Raw genomic sequence first — 23,431 nt, forward strand, 5'->3', positions numbered from 1 at the left:
TATGTAAGGATTGTAAGATGTACATGCCCAACTGGCAGATGTCATCTGACCTTGACTTCATCTATATGGTTCAGTGGTTATAGTTAAGTTTTTGTGTTTTGGTATTTTTTCTTATATACTGTATGCAGTAGGTCAGCTATATTTGGTGTATGGAATGATTGTATGGTAAAGATGTCCAACTGGCAGGTGTGATCTGACCTTGACCTCATTTTTATGGTTCAGTGGTATAAGTTTTAAGTTTTTGAGGTTTTTTTCTAATACTAAATGCTAGGTCAACTATATTAGGTGTATGGAAATATTTTATGATGTACTGGTACGGATGATGATGTCAACCTTACAGGTTTTATTTTACCTTGACCTCATTTTCAGTTCATTGCTCAGTTTTAAGTATTTATGTTTTGGTCTGTTTTTCTTAAATTACATGTAATAGGTCAACTATAAATTGTTGTATGGATAAATTGTAAGCTGTACATGTCTGCCTGGCATGGTTCATCTGACCTTGATCTCATTTTCATGGTTCATTGGTCAATGTTTAGTTTTCTTAGTTAAGTGGTTTCTAAGAAATTATAAGCAATAGGTCAACTATATCTAGTGTGTTAAATGATGTAAGATGTACATGTATTTCTTTTTTAATTTATATGAGCTTGATTTTGTCCATCTGATGAGTTTTTTCAACTGATTTTTAATAGTTCGTTCTTATGTTGTACTGTTATACCACTGTCCCAGGTTAGGGGGAGGGTTGGGATCCCGCTAACATGTTTTACCCGCCACATTATTTATGTTTGTGCCTGTACCAAGTCAGGAGCCTGTAATTCAGTGGTTGTCATTTGTTCATGTGTTACACATTTGTTTTTCATTCATTTTTTATACGAATGCAAAAATTTTAATTTTTTGGTCGTATATTGCTATCACATTGGCGTCGTTGTCGTCGTCGTCCGAATACTTTTAGTTTTCGCACTCTAACTTAAGTAAAAGTGAATAGAAATCAATGAAATTTTAACACAAGGTTTATGACCACAATAGGAAGGTTGGGATTGATTTTGGGAGTTTTGGTCCCAACATTTTAGGAATTAGGGGCCAAAAAGGGCCCAAATAAGCATTTTCTTGGTTTTCGCACTATAACTTTAGTTTAAGTGAATAGAAATCCATGAAATTTTGACACAAGGTTTATGACCACAAAAGGAAGCTTGGGATTGATTTTGGGAGTTTTGGTTCCAACAGTTTAGGAATTAAGGGCCAAAAAAGGGCCCAAATAAGCATTATTCTTGGTTTTCGCACAATAACTTTAGTATAAGTGAATAGAAATCAATGAAATTTTAACACAAGGTTTATGACCACAAAAGGACGGTTGGGATTGATTTTTGGAGTTGAGGGCACAACAGTTTATGAATTAGGGGCCAAAAAGGGGCCCAAATAAGCATTATTTTTGGTTTTTGCACCATAACTTTAGTATAAGTAAATAGAAATCTATGAAATTTAAACACAAGGTTTATGACCATAAAAGGTAGGTTGGGTTTGATTTTGGGAGTTTTGGTCCTAACAGTTTAGGAATAAGGGGCCCAAAGGGTCCAAAATTGAACTTTGTGTGATTTTATCAAAAAATTGAATAATTGGGGTTCTTTGATATGCCGAATCTAACTATGTTTGTAGATTCTTAATTTTTGGTCCCGTTTTCAAATTGGTCTACATTAAGGTCCAAAGGGTCCAAAATTAAACTTAGTTTGATTTTAACAAAAATTGAATCCTTGGGGTTCTTTGATATGCTGAATTTAAAAATGTACTTAGATTTTTAATTATTGGCCTAGTTTTCAAGTTGGTCCAAATGGGGGTCCAAAATTAAACTTTGTTTGATTTCATCAAAAATTGAATAAATGGGTTCTTTGATATGCCAAATCTAACTGTGTATGTAGATTCTTAATTTTTGGTCCAGTTTTCAAATTGGTCTACATTAAGGTCCAAAGGGTCCAAAATTAAACTAAGTTTGATTTTAACAAAAATTAAATTCTTGGGCATATTTGATATGCTTTATCTAAATATGTACTTTGATTTTTGATTATGGGCCCAGTTTTCAAGTTGGTCCACATCAGGATTCCATATCAAGTATTGTGCAATAGCAAGAAATTTTCAATTGCACAGTATTGCACAATAGCAAGAAATATCTAATTGCACAATATTGTGCAATAGCAATTAATTTTCAATTGGAGTTATCTTTCTTTGTATAGAATAGTAGTTGATAATATATGTTGGAAATTTGCCAGACATGACTATGATGTCATTTTCTATTTTTATTTGCCAATAACTTTATGTAAATAACTTCATTGGAAATTTGCCAATATAAAATGTTGCTGATGAAGCTTTTTTTCCTTATCTTATCTAAAATGTTTTTAGATAATGTATGTTGGACATTTGCCAGACATGACTATGATGTCATTTTCTATTTTTATTTGCCAATAAAAATATGTAAATAACTTCATTGGAAATTTGCCAATATAAAATGTTGCTGATGAAGTTTTTTTTATTGTTTTATACAATAAACAATGTACATGTATATTCACTTTTACTACCAACCAATCTTTACCATTCAGTGATAACAAGCACTTTATTTTACATTTTAATATTTTATGATGTATTTAAAAGAGTAGTTATTGTTGCAAACTCCATTAGAAATTTGAATTGATATCAGTTTTGGAAAAAGGGAAACGGGGATGTGAAAAAGGGGGGGGGGGGGTTAAATTTTTCTCATTTCAGATTTCATAAATAAAAAGAAAATTTCTTCAAACATTTTTTTGAGAGGATTAATATTCAACAGCATAGTGAATTGCTCAAAGGCAAAAAAACAACTTTTAAGTTCATTAGACCACATTCATTCTGTGTCAGAAACCTATGCTGTGTCAACTATTTAATTTTAGATTTAAAAAGTTTGAAGAAGAAATCTTTAATTGATTTGTAAAATCTTGACATTTGTTTTGTGTAAAAAAAAACCATGTAATGTCAAAAATTTGATCACAATCCAAATTTAGAGCTGTATCACGCTTGAATGTTTTGTCCATACTTGCCCCAACTGTTCATGGTTCGACCTCTGCAGTCGTATAAAGCTGCGCCCTGCGGAGCACCTGGTTTATATAAATAAGGCCTATTTGAATGGTGTTACATTGTCATATCATGGCCTTTTATAGCTGCCTATGCAGTATGGGCTTTGCTCATTGTTGAAGGCCGTACGGTGACCTATAGTTGGTAATGTATGTGTCATTTTAGTCTCTTGTGGACAGTTGTCTCATTGGCAATCATACCACATCTTCTGTTTTATATTGACCTCATTTTCTTGGAATTATGTTAAATTTATGTGATAGTTGTAGTAAAACTTTCAATTTAGGGCTATCAACATAATATCAATGATTAGTAAAGAAGGGGCGACATTTTGTGCACTCTTGTTTATACTAATTGTCAGCAAGAAACTGAAAAAAAATCTCAATTTACCAGAACAACTATAGAATAAAAATATTTGTTTGCAAATGGCTGGAGAATTAAACACTTGAAAACTACTGTTGTTAAGATGTGATGACATGCTGCAGTGAATACTTCCCTAATTGTTGACCGACTGCTTATACTTTTATCCACCAAGATGGCATGGGTTAGATGTTAAGAAATAGTTATCAAAGGTACCAGGATTATAATTTAGTACGCCAGACACGCGTTTCGTCTACACAAGACTCATCAGTGACGGTCATATCAAAATATTTATACAGCCAAACAAGTACAAAGAGGATCCAAAATTCCAAAAAGTTGTGCCAAATACTTAAGTTATTGATTGTTTCCTTGACATTCTGTGACAAATATTTCATATAAAAAAGATGCGGTATGATTGCCAATAAGACAACTCTCCAAAAGAGACCAAAATGACACAGAAATTAACAACTATAGGTCACCATATGGCCTTTAACAATGAGCAAAGCCCATACCGCAGTCAGCTATAGAAGGCCCCTTAATGACAATGTAAAACAAGTCAAACAAGAACCAGGTGCTCCGCAGGGCGCAGCTTTATATGACCGCAGAGGTCGAACCCTGAACAGTTGGGGCAAGTATGGACAAAACATTCAAGATTGATACAGCTCTGAATTTGGATTGTGATCAAATTTTTGACATAACATGTTTTTTTTTTTACACAAAACAAATGTCAAGATTTTACAAATCAATTAAAGATTTCTTCTTCAAACTTATTTAAATCTAAAATTAAATAGTTGACACAGCATAGGTTTCTAACACAGAATGAATGTGGTCTAAAGAACTTAAATTTTTTTTTTGCCTTTTAGCAATTCACTATGCTGTTGAATATTAATCCTCTCAAAAAAATGTTTGAAGAAATTTTCTTTTTATTTATGAAATCTGAAATGAGAAAAATTTAAACCCCCCCACACATTTTTTTTTTCACATCCCCGTTTCCCTTTTTCCAAAACTGATATCAATTCAAATTTCTAATGGAGTTTGCAACAATAACTACTCTTTTAAATACATCATAAAATATTAAAATGTGAAATAAAATGCTTGTTATCACTGAATGGTAAAGATTGGTTGGTAGTAAAAGTGAATATACATTGTTTATTGTATAAAACAATAAAAAAAACTTCATCAGCAACATTTTATATTGGCAAATTTCCAATGAAGTTATTTACATAAAGTTATTGGCAAATAAAAATAGAAAATGACATCATAGTCATGTCTGGCAAATTTCCAACATATATTATTAACTACTATTCTATACAAAGAAAGATAACTCCAATTGAAAATTTCTTGCTATTGCACAATATTGTGCAATTAGATATTTCTTGCTATTGTGCAATACTGTGCAATTGAAAATTTCTTGCTATTGCACAACACTTGATATGGAATCCTGATTTGGACCAACTTGAAAACTGGGCCCATAATCAAAAATCAAAGTACATTTTTAGATAAAGCATGATCGAATTAATCAAATAAGCCCAAGAATTTAATTTTTGTTAAAATCAAACTTAGTTTAATTTTGGACCCTTTGGACCTTAATGTAGACCAATTTGAAAACTGGACCAAAAATTAGGAATCTACATACACAGTTAGATTTGGCATATCAAAGAACCCATTTATTCAATTTTTGATGAAATCAAACAAAGTTTAATTTTGGACCCCCATTTGGACCAACTTGAAAACTAGGCCAATAATTAAAAATCTAAGTACATTTTAAGATTCAGCATATCAAAGAACCCCAAGGATTCAATTTTTGTTAAAATCAAACTAAGTTTAAATTTGGACCCTTTGGACCTTAATGTAGACCAATTTGAAAACGGGACCAAAAATTAAGAATCTACATACATAGTTAGATTCGGCATATCAAGGAACCCCAATTATTCAATTTTTAATGAAATCAAACTAAGTTCAATTTGGATCCTTTGGGCCCCTTATTCCTAAACTGTTGGGACCAAAACTCCCAAAATCAAACCCAACCTTCCTTTTATGGTCATAAATCTTGTGTTTAAATTTCATAGATTTCTATTTACTTTTACTAAAGTTATGGTGCGAAAACCAAGAATAATGCTTATTTGGGCCCTTTTTTGGCCCTTAATTCCTAAACTGTTGGAACCAAAACTCCCAAAATCAATCTCAACCGTCCTTTTGTGGTCATAAACCTTGTGTCAAAGTTTCATAGATTTCTATTCACTTAAACTAAAGTTATAGTGCGAAAACCAAGAAAATGCTTATTTGGGCCCTTTTTGGCCCCTTATTCCTAAAATATTGGGACCAAAACTCCCAAAATCAATCCCAACCTTCCTTTTGTGGTCATAAACCTTGTGTTAAAATTTCATTGATTTCTATTCACTTTTACTAAAGTTAGAGTGCGAAAACTAAAAGTATTCGAACGACGACGACGATGACGACGACGCCAACGTGATAGCAATATACGACCAAAAAATTTTAATTTTTGCGGTCGTATAAAAACTAATGGCCTGATTTATGTACAAAAAATGTACATCCCAACATCAATTAGACACTAAGTACAGATCTGAGAGTACTCACAGTTACTGACATCTAGTTCAAAGCCACTTACAACTAATAAAACCAGATGCTCCACAGTGCGCAGCTTTATGCGACCGCTAGAGGTAACCCTGAACAGTTGGGGCATGTATGGACACAACATTCACGCTTGATACAGCTCTGAATTTTGATTGTGATTAAATAGTTGACACAACAAAGGTTTATGACACAGAATGAATGTGGTCTAATGAACTTAATTTTTTTTTGCTTTTGAGAAATACACTATGCTGTTGAATATAAAAGAAAATCTTTTTAATTCTTGAAATCTGAAATGAGAAAAATTTTACCCCCCACCCCTCCCCATTTTTTCATCTCCCCAATCCCTTATTCAACCAGATACTCTGCAGGGCTCAGCTTTATATGACCGCAGTGGTCGAACCCTGAACAGTTGGAGAAAGTATGGACACAACATTCAAGATTGATACAGCTCTGAATTTGGATTGTGATTAAGTAGTTGACACATCATAGGTTTCTGACACAGAATGAATGTGGTATAATGAACTTAAAAACTAATTTTTTGTTATTGAGCAATACACTCTGCTGTTGAATATTAATCCCCTAAAAAAAAATATTTGTAGAAAATTCGTTTTAATTTCTGAAATCTGAAATGAGAAAACTTTTACCCCCCTACCCCCCACCCCTCACACATTTTTTTCACCTCCCCTGTTTCTTTAATAAAAAAATAATCTCAATTCAAATTTCTAATGGAGTTGGCAACAATAAATACTCATTTAAATACATCATAAAATATTAAAATATAAAATGACATAGTCATGGTTAAAATTAATATTAATAAACAGTAACTTCTAAAAATAAATTTACCGCTACACATCTCAAGACAATCATCATTTCTTAATACATAATTTTCAAGCAGTGTAATGGAGGTAAACAAGTAATCAAACATATATATAACAGCGTTCTTTAAATTTTAATTGGATTACCTCCCCTTCACTGCTTTTAAATTTTCTAAATTGTCCTTTGACCAGAAAAACCCTTGTTTTCCCCCTTTTTTTGTCCCTAATTGCTTGATGAGTGAACCCCCCCCCCTTTTTAACCCTTTGGGGTATGAAAACTTGTGGTATAATTTTAGAGAGATTTATACACTTAAACACAAGTTATTGACTGAAAACTAAAAAAAATGCTTATTTTGGCCCCTTTTTTGGCCCCAAATTCCTACACATTTGGGACCATAATCCCCCTAAATCAATCCAAACCTTCTACCTGTGGTATTAAACATTGTGGTACAATTTCAGAGCAATTGAAATGCTTATACACAAGTTGATATCCTGAAAGTAGAACAATGCTTCTTTTGGAACCCTTTGTCTTGAAACTAGATAAATGTATGTTTTGGGCCCCTAATTGCTAAACTGATGAGACCATTACCCCCAAATTCAATCCCAACCTTCCTTTTGTGATTATAAACATTGTTTTGATAATTTTATTGATTTCTATTTACTTATACTAAAGTTATTATCCGGAAACCATCTGTCTACGGACGACGCTGACGACGACGTGATACCAATATACGACCGCAAAAAATTTTGTTTTTGCGGTCTTCTATAAAAATTATTCATATAAGACTAAATGTTTATACAGGATGGAAACAAATAAATCTTTAATTCAATCACAAAGTTCTGTAAAGTGTGCAGGAACATAAATATTAGATACGGTACTAGTAGTGTGTCAAACAGAATGAAGGGTCAGGAATTTACAACAGTAAAATTAATAAAAAGCCCTTGATAAAGAAGATAATCATGAGCCTAAATATTGGTTTTGAAAATAACATTTCATAAATTATGTTTGTCTAATTCACTTTTCTTGATTTACCTTCAACAGGAACATTAGCTAACAACTAAAAACATTTGAAAGTCAAGAATTTATACATATGTAGAAACATGAGCAGCTATGAAACCTAAGGACCTCAAAAGAATAGCTATTTTCTTCATAAGAAGATGTGGTATGAGTGCAAATGATACAACTCTCCATCCAAGTCACAATATATAAAAGTAAACCATTATAGGTCAAATTACGGTCTTCAACACAGAGCCTTGGCTCACATCAAATTGCTAGCTATAAAGGCCTCAAAGAAGACTAGTTTTAAACTATTCAAACGAGAAAACTACTGAACATCACATTCCTGATTTAGGACATGTGCAAACAATTGCAGCGGGTTTAAACGTTTTAAAGGTACCAAATCTTCACCCTTATCTGAAACAATAGTGTAACATCACACCATAGAAAGACATTTGAACTTTGGTGGATTGTTGTCTCATTGGCAATCATACCACATCTCCAAGTATTTTCATATAAACAGAAATTAACAGTTTTGACTACTGATGCTTAGTGATTAGGGTACACCATTGACACTTTCTAAGTAACAAAAGTTTTACTCTTGTCTATAAATAATAGTATATTTTATAATAATATATTAATTTGATACAATATCACATTTGAATACTGTAAATTCACACATTATTGCGTGCATTTTTTATTGCGATTTTGTCATTTTAGATTAAAATACAATTTCAATTTTTGGGACATTGGAAAAAATCCTGTTTAAAAGAGGGACAAAAGATACCAGAGGGACAGTCAAACTCATAAATCGAAAATAAACTGACAACGCCATGGCTTAATTTATACAAATAATTTCAAAATGTCAGTTTAAATTATTGCAATTATCATGATTATAATCCTGTTGCATTTTTCGCAATAATTTCTGAATTTACAGTACATATATAAGTATTACTATTGCACATTAATTAGATATCACATACATAAAAAAATGGGAGAATTTGAACATTGAAATATGTCTATTCCATTTTGTGACAAATAAAGATGTCCATACATTGTATAATGTTCTTCATATGGCTGAAACTTCTTCTTTTTCCAAAAATAATTAAACAAAATCAGAACCTGACTGAAATAATAAAGCAAGTTATCTCCCTTCATCAGCACATATCAGTTTAGTTCTACTTCATCACAATTGTAATTGGAATGGTCAGTAAATCATGAATGTCTTGTTTTAATTCCAAATGAATTACACTTCAAAGTCCACCATAGTTTCACCTCTGTATAGTTTTCAGTTGATCTTGAATGTCATCAATAGTACTCATACTGAAACAGAAGATATATACTGCTGTTTCAAGGAGGTAAGTTACTGAGGGGTTCTTACGTACATTGATTATTTTAATTGGTAATCATTTTTTATGTTCAGAAGTTATTTAAAAGGGTTAACCCATTGTCTAGATGAAACATAAATATAACCAATATTCTCAAAGGTTGAGTTTTCAACCAACCTTATCTCATTTGAACTACCTTAATCAAAAATGGAGGAACTGACATGCTGACAAAACAGATTTTTATTTGTTCCAGAAAAATTCTACATGCAGATACTTGTGTTCTTTTAAAAAAATATTTTGTAAAGTAGAATTTCATCATTAAAATACATCAATTTCTAATACTGAGGTTTTTGATTGGCCTTACAGTATAGAGAAAAATAAACAAATAGTATAGAATAAAGGACAAAAAGAATAGAATAAAATAGGCACCAAAAATATAAATGTTAAATTGAATTAAGGACACCAGAATACAGACTTACCTTCTCTCTACTGCTGATTCTCTGAAAAGTAAAAAAAATGTCAACATGATTGTTTCTTCCCGTTCATGACATTACTGTAAGAAATCTACTTGGAAGTAAAGCGACTGATCCATGTAAGGTATGACAACAAGTATTTCATATCAGCAGGTTTATATATATAAATTCTTTGATCTTCAGCCTTCAGAAACTGACTGGTATTATTTATATTTCATTATGTTTTACTGGTATTTGTGATTTTATTTATGTTCATGTATCTGTCCCATGTCAGGAATTTTAATCTTCTTTGTAAGTGTTGAAACATGTATTACAATAATATGTGTTATTTATAACAATTTTGCTACTTCTCTATCATGTTACTAGTAATTTGTTTGGTTTTCTAATTAAACAAGAATGTGTCCTCAGTACACGAATGCCCCACTCGCACTATTATTTTCTATGTTCAGTGGACCGTGAAATTGGGGTAAAATCTCTAATTTGGCATTAAAATTAGAAAGATCATATCATAGGGAACATGTGTACCAAGTTTGAAGTTGATTGGACTTCAACTTCATCAAAAACTACCTCGACCAAAAACTTTAACCTGAAGCGGGACAGACGGACGGACGGACGAACGAACGGACGCACAGACCAGAAAACATAATGCCCCTCTACTATCTTAGGTGGGGCATAATAAAAACGGTAAAAAGGCATGATTACATACTACATGTACCAATATCCATTAACTGTTGCAAAAATATGCTACCTATGCCAAAACCAATGAAAAAATTGTGACCGAAGATATGTCAATACTTATTTTTTTTAAGGGACTAAGATCATTTAGTATGCTCAGCCATATAAATTCTTGTTTGCCTTGTAGTTATTAATTTTTAGTTTTATACTTACTGGTATTCCAACTGTGTTGTGATATTCTGCATTTTTGTTAAAGACTGAAATTTAAAACATAAAGCTGTATTATCAGATACATGATTTTTAACATATTTGTACTGAATCTGAATCTTTAAACAAAAATTGAGAATGGAAATTGGGAATATGTCAAAGAAACAACAACATGACCAAAGAGTAGACAACAGCCGAAGGCCACCAATGTGTCTTCAACACAGTGAGAAAATCCTGCACCCAATGGTGGTGACCTTTACACACTTTTGAGGGAGATTCAGGGATTCTGCAGGTTTGTCTTGGGTACTTTTCTTCAGATTTCAATGTAATTATTTATTTTTTCCAAAGATTGTATTGGTGTCTCGAACTTTATCTCCTATTGATCAGTAACTTGATGTTGTACACACATGGAGAAATGTCAGTAAACAAATGATGTTATAGTGAATATACAACAATCTAGCTAACCTATCTTCTTTAATTTGAATAGATGACGATGTGTCCAAAGATTTATCCCATTTTTTTTTAGAATTAATTAGTTGGTTAAAGGGAGATAATCATAGGTTAAACATTAATGATAAAAAAAAGTTGTCCCCTCAAAATAGCATTTCTTTTCTCTTAACCACAAAAATTTATGCCAACTGTTTTTGATGCTAAAGAACTACATTGTAAATTACATTTTTTTATTCACTAAAAGATTGTATTTTACCTATTCAAATTGTATTAATATACAAATGAAGTGTTATGTATTCCTTCTCAAATCTAACCTTTTACTTAAAAATCTTCAAAATAAACAAAAGTTAAAAAAATTTCTACTATTTGTCATTATTGACATGCCTATACATTTCTATATTGTAATGCTGAATACAAAATTTAACTTACATTTGCAGAATTCTGTATTATTTGTTCTTGGCAGGAAAAATTCTTTGCTGCTTGTGCAAGAAGCTAAAAATGAAAATAATAACACCATTGCTCTATCATCATGATCATTAGTATAAACATTTATGTCTTTTTTATAATTTTTGTGAATTTCTTAGTTGTTTTTTTTACAACATTACATGTATTAAATAAGGTTACACTAGATATATATTGCAAACCCTAGTGAGGTGACAAAATCAAGACATAAAAATCTGGCCAGAAGTTTAAGGGAGCTCGCTTCTCAGTTTCAAAGTAATTAACTTTTCAAAACACTAGTTTATATTGATAAGGAATTAATGAAGGAATCCAAAAAGCAAAAAAATATATATAGGTCACCGTGCTTGTTTTCGAGATATGAGCCATTGAAATTTTGGCGGGAAAATATTCTCTCTTGACTTTTCATAGCTTTATCATTGGCAAGTTAAAGTTCTCAAAAACTGTTAAAAAGTATTTAAAATTTTATAAGACTTTTGCAGATGGCTTATCATTATACATGTTAAAGAATTTCAAAAAGAAAAATGGGGGTCACCGGGCAAATTTTTTCATGGCATTTAAATTGATAAAACCAGAGGATTCCGAAAATCTGACAAAAACTCCAAAACATGACAAGCTAGCTTCCTTAAAAGTCTTAACTGAAATTCAATAAATATGTAATGGTTGGAAAGAATGAAAAATGTTTCCTAATTATTTTTCCTGTGATAATATAGAACTACTGTGTCACCATTGTAAAATAGAAACTGGCACATCTTCCAATATCGGAAAACATAAACTTTGTTCAGTTTTTTAAAATTCAGTCCTGAATCTTTCAAGGCTCTGTCAGCTCCATCAGTAAATTAAAAGACATGTTTTTATTTGCAACTGTTTATAAATTACACCCAGTTTTTTTGTTTATTTTTGTATTCAATTTTAAACTTGCTTTCCTGCCCGCACTAAAAAAATGTGGCAGGATATTCAATCAATTGATGGTGGCCACTTACTGGAAGATGAACATATATATAGACAATATCTAAAAAAAGTCTAATTTTTGGCAAAAACCAAAAAAAATGTCTTTAGACCCAGTATTTTTATAGCACAAATCGAAGAACACACATTGAGGATCTAGGAACTGTTGTCTGTAATTCAAACAATTGTTAAATGTGGTATCAATGGCAATTTTTAAAATGTACAAAAAAAACTAGTTCTTTCCTGCATGTTACCAAAGTGAATCAATTTAAAAAAGTTTCTAATGGGAATAAGGAATAATTTAAGACACTATTTGTGGTTTACTTGTATATATCCTGCAACAAATGCCAATTATTGATTTAAGCATTTGCAATACAAAAGGTTTAGAATTATACTAAAATATAGTTAGATATGTCAGTAACTTGAAAGAATTTTGAGTAACAGGACAGAGTTGGCAACAGAAAGGAATTTTTTCTCAAAAAAATGCTTTATTTTATAGTTTAAGAAAAATACATCATTTCAGATTGGTAACAATTGGAAGATAACAGCAAACAATGTCATTTATCCTTTGAAACTGTATTTGCTAGGTGAAAAATCTGTCTATGTAATGAAAAATTCTAAAATAAATTCCTTTCTGTTACTATCTACTATACTAGAATTGCACAATGTTCTCTGTTGTTATCAAAAGAAAAAAAACGAGTTGTTCATTCAATATACTGTATAAATTATTTTGAAATTTATTTAATATGGTGATGATAACTTATATTAAATGAAATGGTTGGCATATAGTAGATTAACGTTTTGATTCATCAGTGAAATTGTCTTGAACATCCTTCCTGTTACTGATTATGGTTATGCTGTTACTTTTTATAAAGTAACATGACAGAACGTAACAGAAAGGAATTACACAGTACTTTTTGTTCATTTACTCAAATTGTGTAGAAGTTTACGTCCATTTACATATCAATTTGATAAGATACTATAACCAGGTGCTCCGCAGGGCGCAGCTTTATACGACCGCAGAGGTCGAACCCTGAACAGTTGGGGCAAGTATGGACAAAACATTCAAGCGTGATACAGCTCTGAATTTGGATTGTGATCAAATTTTTGACATTATATGTTTTTTTTTTACACAAAACAAATGTCAAGATTTTACAAATCAATTAAAGATTTCTTCAAACTTTTTAAATCTAAAATTAAATAGTTGACACAGCATAGGTTTCTGACACAGAATGAATGTGGTCTTATGAACTTAAAAGTTTTTTTTTTGCCTTTGAGCAATTCACTATGCTGTTGAATATTAATCCTCTCAAAAAAATGTTTGAAGAAATTTTCTTTTTATTTATGAAATCTGAAATGAGAAAAATTTAAACCCCCCCCCCCCCTTTTTTTTCACATCCCCGTTTCCCTTTTTCCAAAACTGATATCAATTCAAATTTCTAATGGAGTTTGCAACAATAACTACTCTTTTAAATACATCATAAGATATTAAAATGTAAAATAAAGTGCTTGTTATCACTGAATGGTAAAGATTGGTTGGTAGTAAAAGTGAATATACATTGTTTATTGTATAAAACAATAAAAAAAACTTCATCAGCAACATTTTATATTGGCAAATTTCCAATGAAGTTATTTACATATTTTTATTGGCAAATAAAAATAGAAAATGACATCATAGTCATGTCTGGCAAATGTCCAACATACATTATCTAAAAACATTTTAGATAAGATAAGGAAAAAAAGCTTCATCAGCAACATTTTATATTGGCAAATTTCCAATGAAGTTATTTACATCAAGTTATTGGCAAATAAAAATAGAAAATGACATCATAGTCATGTCTGGCAAATTTCCAACATATATTATCAACTACTATTCTATACAAAGAAAGATAACTCCAATTGAAAATTAATTGCTATTGCACAATATTGTGCAATTAGATATTTCTTGCTATTGTGCAATACTGTGCAATTGAAAATTTCTTGCTATTGCACAATACTTGATATGGAATCCTGATTTAGACCAACTTGAAAACTGGGCCCATAATCAAAAATCAAAGTACATATTTAGATAAAGCATATCAAATAAGCCCAAGAATTTAATTTTTGTTAAAATCAAACTTAGTTTAATTTTGGACCCGTTGGACCTTAATGTAGACCAATTTGAAAACTGGACCAAAAATTAAGAATCTACATGCACAGTTAGATTTTGGCATATCAAAGAACCCATTTATTCAATTTGTGATGAAATCAAACAAAGTTTAATTTTGGACCCCCATTTGGACCAACTTGAAAACTAGGCCAATAATTAAAAATCTAAGTACATTTTTAAATTCAGCATATCAAAGAACCCCAAGGATTCAATTTTTGTTAAAATCAAACTAAGTTTAATTTTGGACCCTTTGGACCTTAATGTAGACCAATTTGAAAACGGGACCAAAAATTAAGAATCTACATACACAGTTAGATTCGGCATATCAAAGAACCCCAATTATTCAATTTTTGATAAAATCAAACAAAGTTTAAATCTGGACCCTTTGGGCCCTTTATTCCTAAACTGTTGGGACCAAAACTCCCAAAATCAATACCAACCTTCCTTTTATGGTCATAAACCTTGTGTTTAAATTTCATAGATTTCTATTTACTTATACTAAAGTTATGGTGCGAAAACCAAAAAAAAATGCTTATTTGGGTCCCTTTTTGGCCCCTAATTCCTAAACTGTTGGGACCTAAACTCCCAAAATCAATCCCAACCTTTCTTTTGTGGTCATAAACCTTATGTCAAAATTTCATAGATTTCTATTTACTTAAACTAAAGTTATAGTGCGAAAACCAAGAAAATGCTTATTTGGGCCCTTTTTGGCCCCTAATTCCTAAAATGTTGGGACTAAAACTCCCAAAATCAATCCCAACCTTCCTTTTGTGGTCATAAACCTTGTGTTAAAATTTCATAGATTTCTATTCACTTTTACTAAAGTTAGAGTGCGAAAACTAAAAGTCGTATAAAAACTCATGTACTGTTATAGTGCTGACAATGAAATATTCTCAGAAGGTACATAAAAAGGCTGTAACAGGAGAGAACAACAAAATTATTTTTCTCCAAAGTCTGATCTTTTGGGAGTTCAGATTTTTCAAACTGGCTGCTTTTCACCTAAACATATGGAGTCATACATTCAGGAAATGATGTTCTTCACATTGCATTACAAGAAATAAATTTTTGGTCTTTCAAACGTTACACCAGTGACTATGTTGACCCAGGTGGAAAATACCCAGCGGTAACAGAAGGGAAATTACCCCTGGGGACAACGTTTAAAAGACCCTTAAAAATGCAAAATTTTCTTACATGCTTTAGTTATAACAAAATCAGACCAGTAATGGAGAAGTTTTTTATATAATCTATCAGATTTGTGAAAATCAGAAGGCTGTTTACTTAATATAGATGTTCTTTGAATGATTTAATTTTCAGAAAATAACAGGGGACAACATGATTTTTTGGGGGTTGAACATTTAAATTATAATATTTTATTAGAAGAAATATTAAAGAGAATGTTTAATTGGGTGCAGTTGGTGCATTATGTACTCTAGTTAATACTGAAACTTAAAATTTTCCATAAAGATGCCTGAATAAAAAAATAATTAAGAATTGAATGCTGCTTTTTGTAACTTCATTGGGGTGTAAAAGCGTTGACCGAAGTACATTTTGTATGAAGCGCGGAAGTGCTTCATTCTAAAAATGTGTGCACGGTCAACGCTTTTACAACCCTTGGAAGTTACAAAAAGAAGCATTCAATACTTATAATTACATTTTTTAGCTTGGATCATGAAAACATGAATTTTATCATTTTTTAAAATTTAATTCACCTGTGCACTTTATTGTTGTCCAGACCTCGTGTTATCATGAATGATAAGTTTTATTGAGTAATGCAATTGCCTACGGAATAACATGTGATGTGCAGTTAGCCAATCAGAATAATGTATTATAATGAAACATACATCTTATGTAATTATTTGCTGGTGAAAGACGGGACATGGAAATTAGACTTTTTCAGATATTGTCTCGTTAATGTTTGAAAAATGTGCCAGTTATCATGTTTATGATAGTACAAATACAGATATTTTTTTTTTATATATATATATATACTTTTACGCAAAAATTTCTATTAAATGCATTTGTGTTTTAGACAAAAAATTACATACAATAATTAAATGTTGTCCCTCTATTATCCATGTAATGTGTTCAATACATCAATTTCAAGTTGTTTTTTAAAAGTGAGTTACACCAGTGACTATATGTTGACCCAAGGTCAATAGACATTGTTTACATCACAGAACAATTAATTACTGTCCTAACTGTGGTGTGATAACATAAGCATTGTTACATGGGAAATCTACAGGAAAGTGCTTGAAATTGAGTCATATATACACAATATTAAAAACAATACCTTAAGGGGGAAATTTGAAGATTTTATCCAACTTATATTATATATAAAACATCGGTAGCAACAGAAAATCAAAGTAATGGATATCACTCATGGAAAGATTGGAAGAGTAGTTTGAATAATTTCATATCAAGGTATGGTGGGGACCAAAAAAACAACACTAATAAAGCACTAATGCTGAAAATTACATAAACAGCAGGTCTTTAGAAGGAAAAAAGCTTTTCCAGTATGAAGATATAATAAGCTCAAATTATATAACATGGGTCTCAAAAAATTGCAAATATAAAATTCTTCTAGTAAATTTCACCAACAATCCTTGTAAGACATAAGACCCAACAAATAAATTTAAAACTAAGAACTTTTAAGTGTCAACAAAAATTATCTAAAAATGTTGTTTTGAGGCATTTTGTAAGTTGAAACATAGGTTATATGACATTGAAGATTGAAAGTTGTAGAGTGCATTTTGATCTATTTATGAAGCATTTTTCAGGACAGAGCATTGAAAATATACCCTTTCAATGTAAACAAATTAAAAAAAAACTATTTTTATTGAAATGTGGATTTTATCTTTCCTGATTGCAAAAATATATATTCACTTCTTCTAAATATTCAACTGACTAAAATTGTTAATAGACATTTGAGGGGAAATAAAATTTAAAAAATAAAGTGTTTTGTTATCATGCAATCAAAAGTTTTCAAATTTTACCAACTGTTTCAAGCCAATTACTGATAAAAAAAAATATCAGTGAACTAACCTAAATTGTTGATTAATTACAGATGATTATTGGAAATTTATCAAGTAAATGATAGACTTTACCATGTTTACTTGAATACCTTTTATATATTCATATTTATATTTTTATTTACAGTTTTTTTTAAAGATCTTGTTAATTCTTAAATAATCATTCATCTTTCAGACATAATTCAGAATCACTTTATGTAGTGTAGATCAAAAGTAATAGGCAATGGATAAATCTATCATCCTTATATATCAAACACCTAATATAATATGCATTTGTGTATTCAATTATGAGGTCAAATATCTGTGTATTGAGATGTATATTAAGTCTGTTAAATTAGGTAAGACTGAGGTTCATAAGTAATGTGGTCAATTTGATTGGCAGTTTAGGAGGTGGGACATTGTAATTAAAGGTCCACCTTGTCTCTGGTTGTTTGGTGATAATGACAGTTGTCAATCATACTAGTATTGTATCAATACTCAATTACTTAATCAAACTAATTTAAAAAGCCTGCACATGAACACACCTTAATGACATACATTCTTGAATGAACTGCTCCAAAAATATACCCATTTTTCACAGTTTATATGTGTCTTATTTGCTTTTCGTTAATCATGTCAACAAGCAATTACCTCATTCGATCTAGAAGATCTAACCAATTGCCTTGCCAGAGATGCCATATCCAAAATGTTTGTTGTCACTTTCTCGTTTAATTTAGTTTTTGTCTCTTGGTTCCATTGCATTGAAGACATTTTAAAATAATTTATGAAGGAAAAGAGAAAATGAAAGTAAATCCGGATGTTTCAAAATTCCACGAATAAAAAAGTCAGATGAGAAAAAATGATGAATTTATTCCGGAAAAGAGTTACTAAAATATGTATTTTTCAACTAATTTTAGTATAACTAGTAAAAAAGGGAAGGGATCTATGAAAAAATATATTCCGAGAGACTTACAGCGTGCACGGAAATTCCTTCATTAAAGAAACAATTGTCACTTTAAAAAAAAAAAGAGTCGGAATTTCACGACTCAACCGGTGGACGGTCTTGATATTATATTCCAATGTTTACAAATGGCGCCAGAAATGTGTCTTGACTTGATAACCATTAATGTTTTTTAAGAAATAAGTCGTTTTAAAGGCAGATGTCTTTGCATAAGCTACACCATGGAACAAATCAAACAGAAAGACAGGATCAACATGACAGGAATGGGGAAACAAGTCAGCCTGACACAGCAAACAAGGAAAATTTATTGTCTGATTTCAGCGCGCACCTGGCAGTTCATGCAGAAAGAATGAAATTGCTGAAAAGGGCCGAAGAAGGCTTGGAAAAATTGAGTGCTGATCCTTTCATAGTAAACACAAGTGAACATGGAAATCGGTTGGTTTGATTGATTACAGTATCAAGTTTAATTTGTTTGTTTATAAAACACTGTCTGTTCGCACCCTAGCTGTGGAACCGTAGCTCATAGACCTATGAGCTACGGTTCTGCAGCTTTTCGCACCCCAGGTCCTTTGTAGGTTCGGCATACCCTCAACTGTTTTTAAAATAAACTGTAATATGATCGGGAATGAAACGTGAAAGATACATGAATATTATGAATGCACGTTAGAAGAATAAAATTATACTGCATTTGAATAAATATATGTTAGAAAAACTTGATTGTGAAAGTTATTTTCTAATGAAATTCCAAATTTGTGTGTATCTTTCTATTTCACATTTCATTCCCAATTATATGACAATGTATTATAAGATTGGTTACCTGCAACCGATTTTATAATGAAAGATACACAAATTATCGATTATTTCCTGATTTTGTGAATTCAGTGAATAGAATGACAAACAATATTTTTTAATTTGTATTTAACATGTTTAATGTATTACATTGTATTAGTCAGATAAATGTAAATTAAACATGTTAAATGTAAATGCACATTTATTTCGTTTGAGTATACATTTAAACTGTATTTTTAGATGTTCTAAAATTATTGTTTCTGGTTCAAATTTGATTAGAATATAACTTTCACATTCAAGTTTTTTTAACATACAATGACACATATTTGTCCAAATCAGTAAAATTTTATAATTTTAACGTGCATTTATAATTTTCGTGTATGTTTCACGTTTCATTCCCAATCATATGACAGTTTATTGGAAAATGAAGCTTTCAGCTGCATGTTTCCGATACCATTGACCAGAACCGGAAGTCGATTATATCTCCGCCTACCGCACTGGGTTTCATATTTATTATTTTACATACTAACTGGAACCTGCTTGTATTACGATACACTCGAACAAAGTGCTGTAGTCGGATGGGAACTAGTTTACATACTTTATTTTATTTACAAAAAAAAATCTTGACCTGTCCATAGAAAGGCTTGTATACATGTACATGTACATGTAGTCCGCGGTTTTATTCTCCAAAATTGGACCTTCCAGAGGGGGTGCGGACTATAGAGTACATTAAGCAAGAAATAAGAGAACAGGTTCAATTTCGCGGCGAGGTAGTTTGTTTACGTTCCACCATCTTTGTTATTGATATTGTAGAGGGCGCTCTCATCAAATATACTAATAATTTTAACTCTTCCATATTAATCATGTTAATAAGTTATTTCTATTCAATATCAAATTAATACTGATAAATATAAAAACTAAAACTTTCTTTACAAATTTCTTGTTTCTTTTCAATGCATTGGTTGAAATAAACTGGTATCTGCTTGGTTGAAACGATACAAACATTGTAAAAAAGACAACCGTAAACCAGCTAAGAATTTTTACACTACAAAATGTAATCAGTTATTGTTCATTCCGTTTTGGTGTTTCATACTGACTAATATGGTTTGTATTCGCTTAAGACCCTTCAAACATTAATGTGATACAAATGTAGGTATATTAAAGACTGTTTTACTAAAAGGATGGAACTGTTTTACTTTCAATGTCATATTCTAGTGATATCTGTCATGTACATGTATGGATTTTGACTCTCACCGGTTAATTTCTCCTTTTACACATGCGTTTTAAACTTCATGTTTAACATACACAAGTTTCTAAATTGTTTTTTTAAGTGAATTAAACTTATTTTAACAATCATGAAGCGTTCTAGAATCATTTACAAGCAGTTTCAGCTTCTGTTTGATGATGGAAAACAGATTTTCCCAAGAAACGGAACTCTTCAGAAACATATATCATGTATATAGCAGAATCTTCAGTTTGTTGAAGGAGGCTATTATCCAACAGAAACAGAAATTACCGGAGTTTCATAATACCTTTTCTGACAGTAACAAAAAGTTTTTTTACCTAAAATTTCATTGGGAGAAGGGGGTTTGGACTATGTACCAGTGCAAACTATACAAACCGTTCTACAGTATTTATTTGTAAACAGCCAGTAGTCAATGGATACTGTAGATCACAGGGATCTCCATGGATGAAAATTGAACGATGGATGAACTTTCTTCATCACAAAACGTGTCTACACTGTACAGTGTAGTGTGATGGAAAGTATTTCATCCCTCCACGTAAGGAATGTTGAACATGCTAATTCATTGCTTATTTAAATTATTTTCATTAATTGCTGTTTTTTACTATTCAAATACCAAGCCTTCATAACTTTTATTTGGTATTGTTATGTGATTTTTGTAAAATACAAATGCAAGTAGTTAGATTGCATGGTAGGAGTAAAAATAATGAATATTTTAAATGAAAAAAAAATGAAAGATAATTATTTTAAAAGATCATGCAGATTGTGATGAGTTTGATAGCCTTTTGGAATCTTTTGCCTTTCTTTTACAAGTCTTAGAGACAAATGACTTAGTATTTTGTTAAGCATGACAATATTCATAATTCATTTCGTCAAAATAATTCGCAAAGATTTTTTTTTTATGTTATTAGAATATATCACTTTATTGCAAAACAATTAAAAAAAACTTATTTTCTTTATTTCATGGCAAAACATATCGAGTACACCAACTTTAGCATGATTAAAAACATATTCAACACAAAACCTTTAAAAAGGGTTCAAACAGATCCATTGTGCAAACGAAATAGGAAGCCAGTGTCAATTTTGGCAAAATTTCATTACTATCATTTGAATTGTATAGAATTTAAACCTGATCCTGAATTGTACATTGAATATAAATCCAAGTTATTCAACTTATTGTGTAGACACATAAAACCTTTATCATAGTTTTAGTCTTGCTAGTGCATATGTAGATGGAATTTTTTTTTGGTTGGGACTGAGAATACAACTGTATACATGTATGTACTCCCCATTGTATTCTTTTGTTGGGGTTCAAATTGGACCATCTATAAATTGACTTATAATGAAGACAATTTGGACCATCAATTGTATGATAAAAAATACTCTTATGATGATGAAAAAAACTGTGATTAAAGGACTTTTATATGGTTTCATGTACATGTATCATATAAGTTGTATATAATATAACAATCTTCATTTGATTTTAACTAGACTTGGACCAAGATCCTCAGAAATTGGTTTTATACTCTAAATGTTGCCAAAACAGTAATAAATAACGTATAATTACAGGATATTTGCTGTCTTGACCATACATGTAGGTACTTAGGGGCAGGAGAATCTTTTTAAGCCCTCCCCCTTTCTTTCCGAAATCCGTTATTTTTATGTTTTCTATTAATTTCATTTATTTTCACATTTTTTCTGTATTCTATGAACATAATTAAATTAATTATACATTGTACTATAAATAACTATTTACTATCAATTTCAAGTTTAATATCCACAGCAGTCACTAACATTACCTATCTGTACAAAGAGAGATACCATTTCCATGACTCATTGATTGTGATTCTCTGATTTGTATTCTTTTGTATAGTATTATCATGTAACTCTAATTGTACACTGCAGTATTGTTTTGTTTATTTATTTATGTTTATTAAATTTATACGTTTTCCTTTTTATTTTAGGAAAGATAAGTTAAGTGCAACACAAATAATTGAAATAAAGCAAGATAAAGTTGCCAATGAGCAAAAGAAATCCAAACTTCCAATATCTGCTGCAAGACAACGTAGAAGAGAACGAAAAGATGGTGGTAAAAGTAAAATTCAGATTAAAAACTACAAACCAGGTTATACTTGGAACAGAGGTGGGAGAGTAAAGGAACTAAGAATAAGGTATATGGTGTATAATTTGTTATTTTATACTTGGAACAGAGGTGGGAGAGTGAAGGAACTAAGAATAAGGTATATGGTGTATATTTTGTCATTTTATACTTGGAACAGAGGTGGGAGAGTGAAGGAACTAAGAATAAGGTATATGGTGTATATTTTGTTATTTTATACTTGGAACAGAAGTGGGAGAGTGAAGGAACTAAGAATAAGGTATATGGTGTATAATTTGTTATTTTATACTTGGAACAGAGGTGGGAGAGTAAAGGAACTAAGAACAATGAAGAATAAGGTATATGGTGTATAATTTGTTATTTTATACTTGGAACAGAGGTGGGAGAGTGAAGGAACTAAGAATAAGGTATATGGTGTATATTTTGTTATTTTATACTTGGAACAGAGGTGGGAGAGTAAAGGAACTAAGAACAATGAAGAATAAGGTATATGGTGTATATTTTGTTATTTTATACTTGGAACAGAGGTGGGAGAGTGAAGGAACTAAGAATAAGGTATATGGTGTATATTTTGTTATTTTATACTTGGAACAGAGGTGGGAGAGTGAAGGAACTAAGAATAAGGTATATGGTCTATAATTTGTTATTTTAAAGTATATAATGTATATTTGAGCTTCTTCTTCTACAAACATGTGCATCTATAAGAAATCTACTCCTAAGCTAAGCTGTTTCATCAAAATTATCATCTGTCCCAATGATATAGATAAT

The 23,431-nt window shown here is 30.9% G+C and overlaps 2 protein-coding genes across 3 annotated transcripts in view; one reads left to right on the forward strand and one right to left on the reverse strand.

Annotated features, from left to right (window-relative positions):
* Nucleotides 1-8,430: 8,430 nt before the first annotated feature.
* On the reverse strand, nt 8,431-18,384 carry LOC143072986 (BLOC-1-related complex subunit 7-like). The gene is made up of 5 exons (XM_076248190.1): nt 18,203-18,384; nt 11,417-11,479; nt 10,544-10,587; nt 9,662-9,682; nt 8,431-9,177 (listed from the first exon to the last, which is right to left on the reverse strand). The coding sequence occupies exons 1-5, from the start codon at nt 18,320-18,322 to the stop codon at nt 9,126-9,128; spliced, it is 300 nt and encodes a 99-aa protein (XP_076104305.1). The 5' UTR covers nt 18,323-18,384; the 3' UTR covers nt 8,431-9,125.
* A 249-nt stretch (nt 18,385-18,633) lies between these two features.
* LOC143072985 (protein SFI1 homolog) overlaps nt 18,634-23,431 on the forward strand; it is a 37,863-nt gene continuing 33,065 nt past the window's right edge. The window contains exons 1-3 of one of the 2 annotated variants that reach the window (XM_076248188.1): nt 18,634-18,947; nt 22,509-22,687; nt 23,260-23,287. In XM_076248188.1, the coding sequence (XP_076104303.1) occupies nt 18,712-18,947; nt 22,509-22,687; nt 23,260-23,287 (443 nt within the window). In that variant the 5' untranslated portion in view covers nt 18,634-18,711. Of the gene's footprint in view, nt 18,948-22,508; nt 22,716-23,259; nt 23,288-23,431 lie in introns of both variants that reach the window. The other variant, XM_076248187.1, reaches the window with a different exon arrangement.

The sequence above is a fragment of the Mytilus galloprovincialis genome, chromosome 4, assembly GCF_965363235.1.
Source record: "Mytilus galloprovincialis chromosome 4, xbMytGall1.hap1.1, whole genome shotgun sequence".
Taxonomy (NCBI): Eukaryota; Metazoa; Mollusca; class Bivalvia; order Mytilida; family Mytilidae; genus Mytilus; species Mytilus galloprovincialis.

Excerpts from the sequence above, each read along its gene's own strand:
- LOC143072986 (XM_076248190.1), bottom strand. The coding sequence starts at position 18,322 with ATGTCTTCAATGCAATGGAACCAAGAGACAAAAACTAAATTAAACGAG. Across the intron at positions 11,480-18,202 it reads GATCTTCTAGATCGAATGAG|CTTCTTGCACAAGCAGCAAA; the intron begins GTAATTGCTTGT and ends TTTCATTTTTAG. Across the intron at positions 9,178-9,661 it reads GAATCAGCAGTAGAGAGAAG|TATGAGTACTATTGATGACA; the intron begins GTAAGTCTGTAT and ends CTTCTGTTTCAG.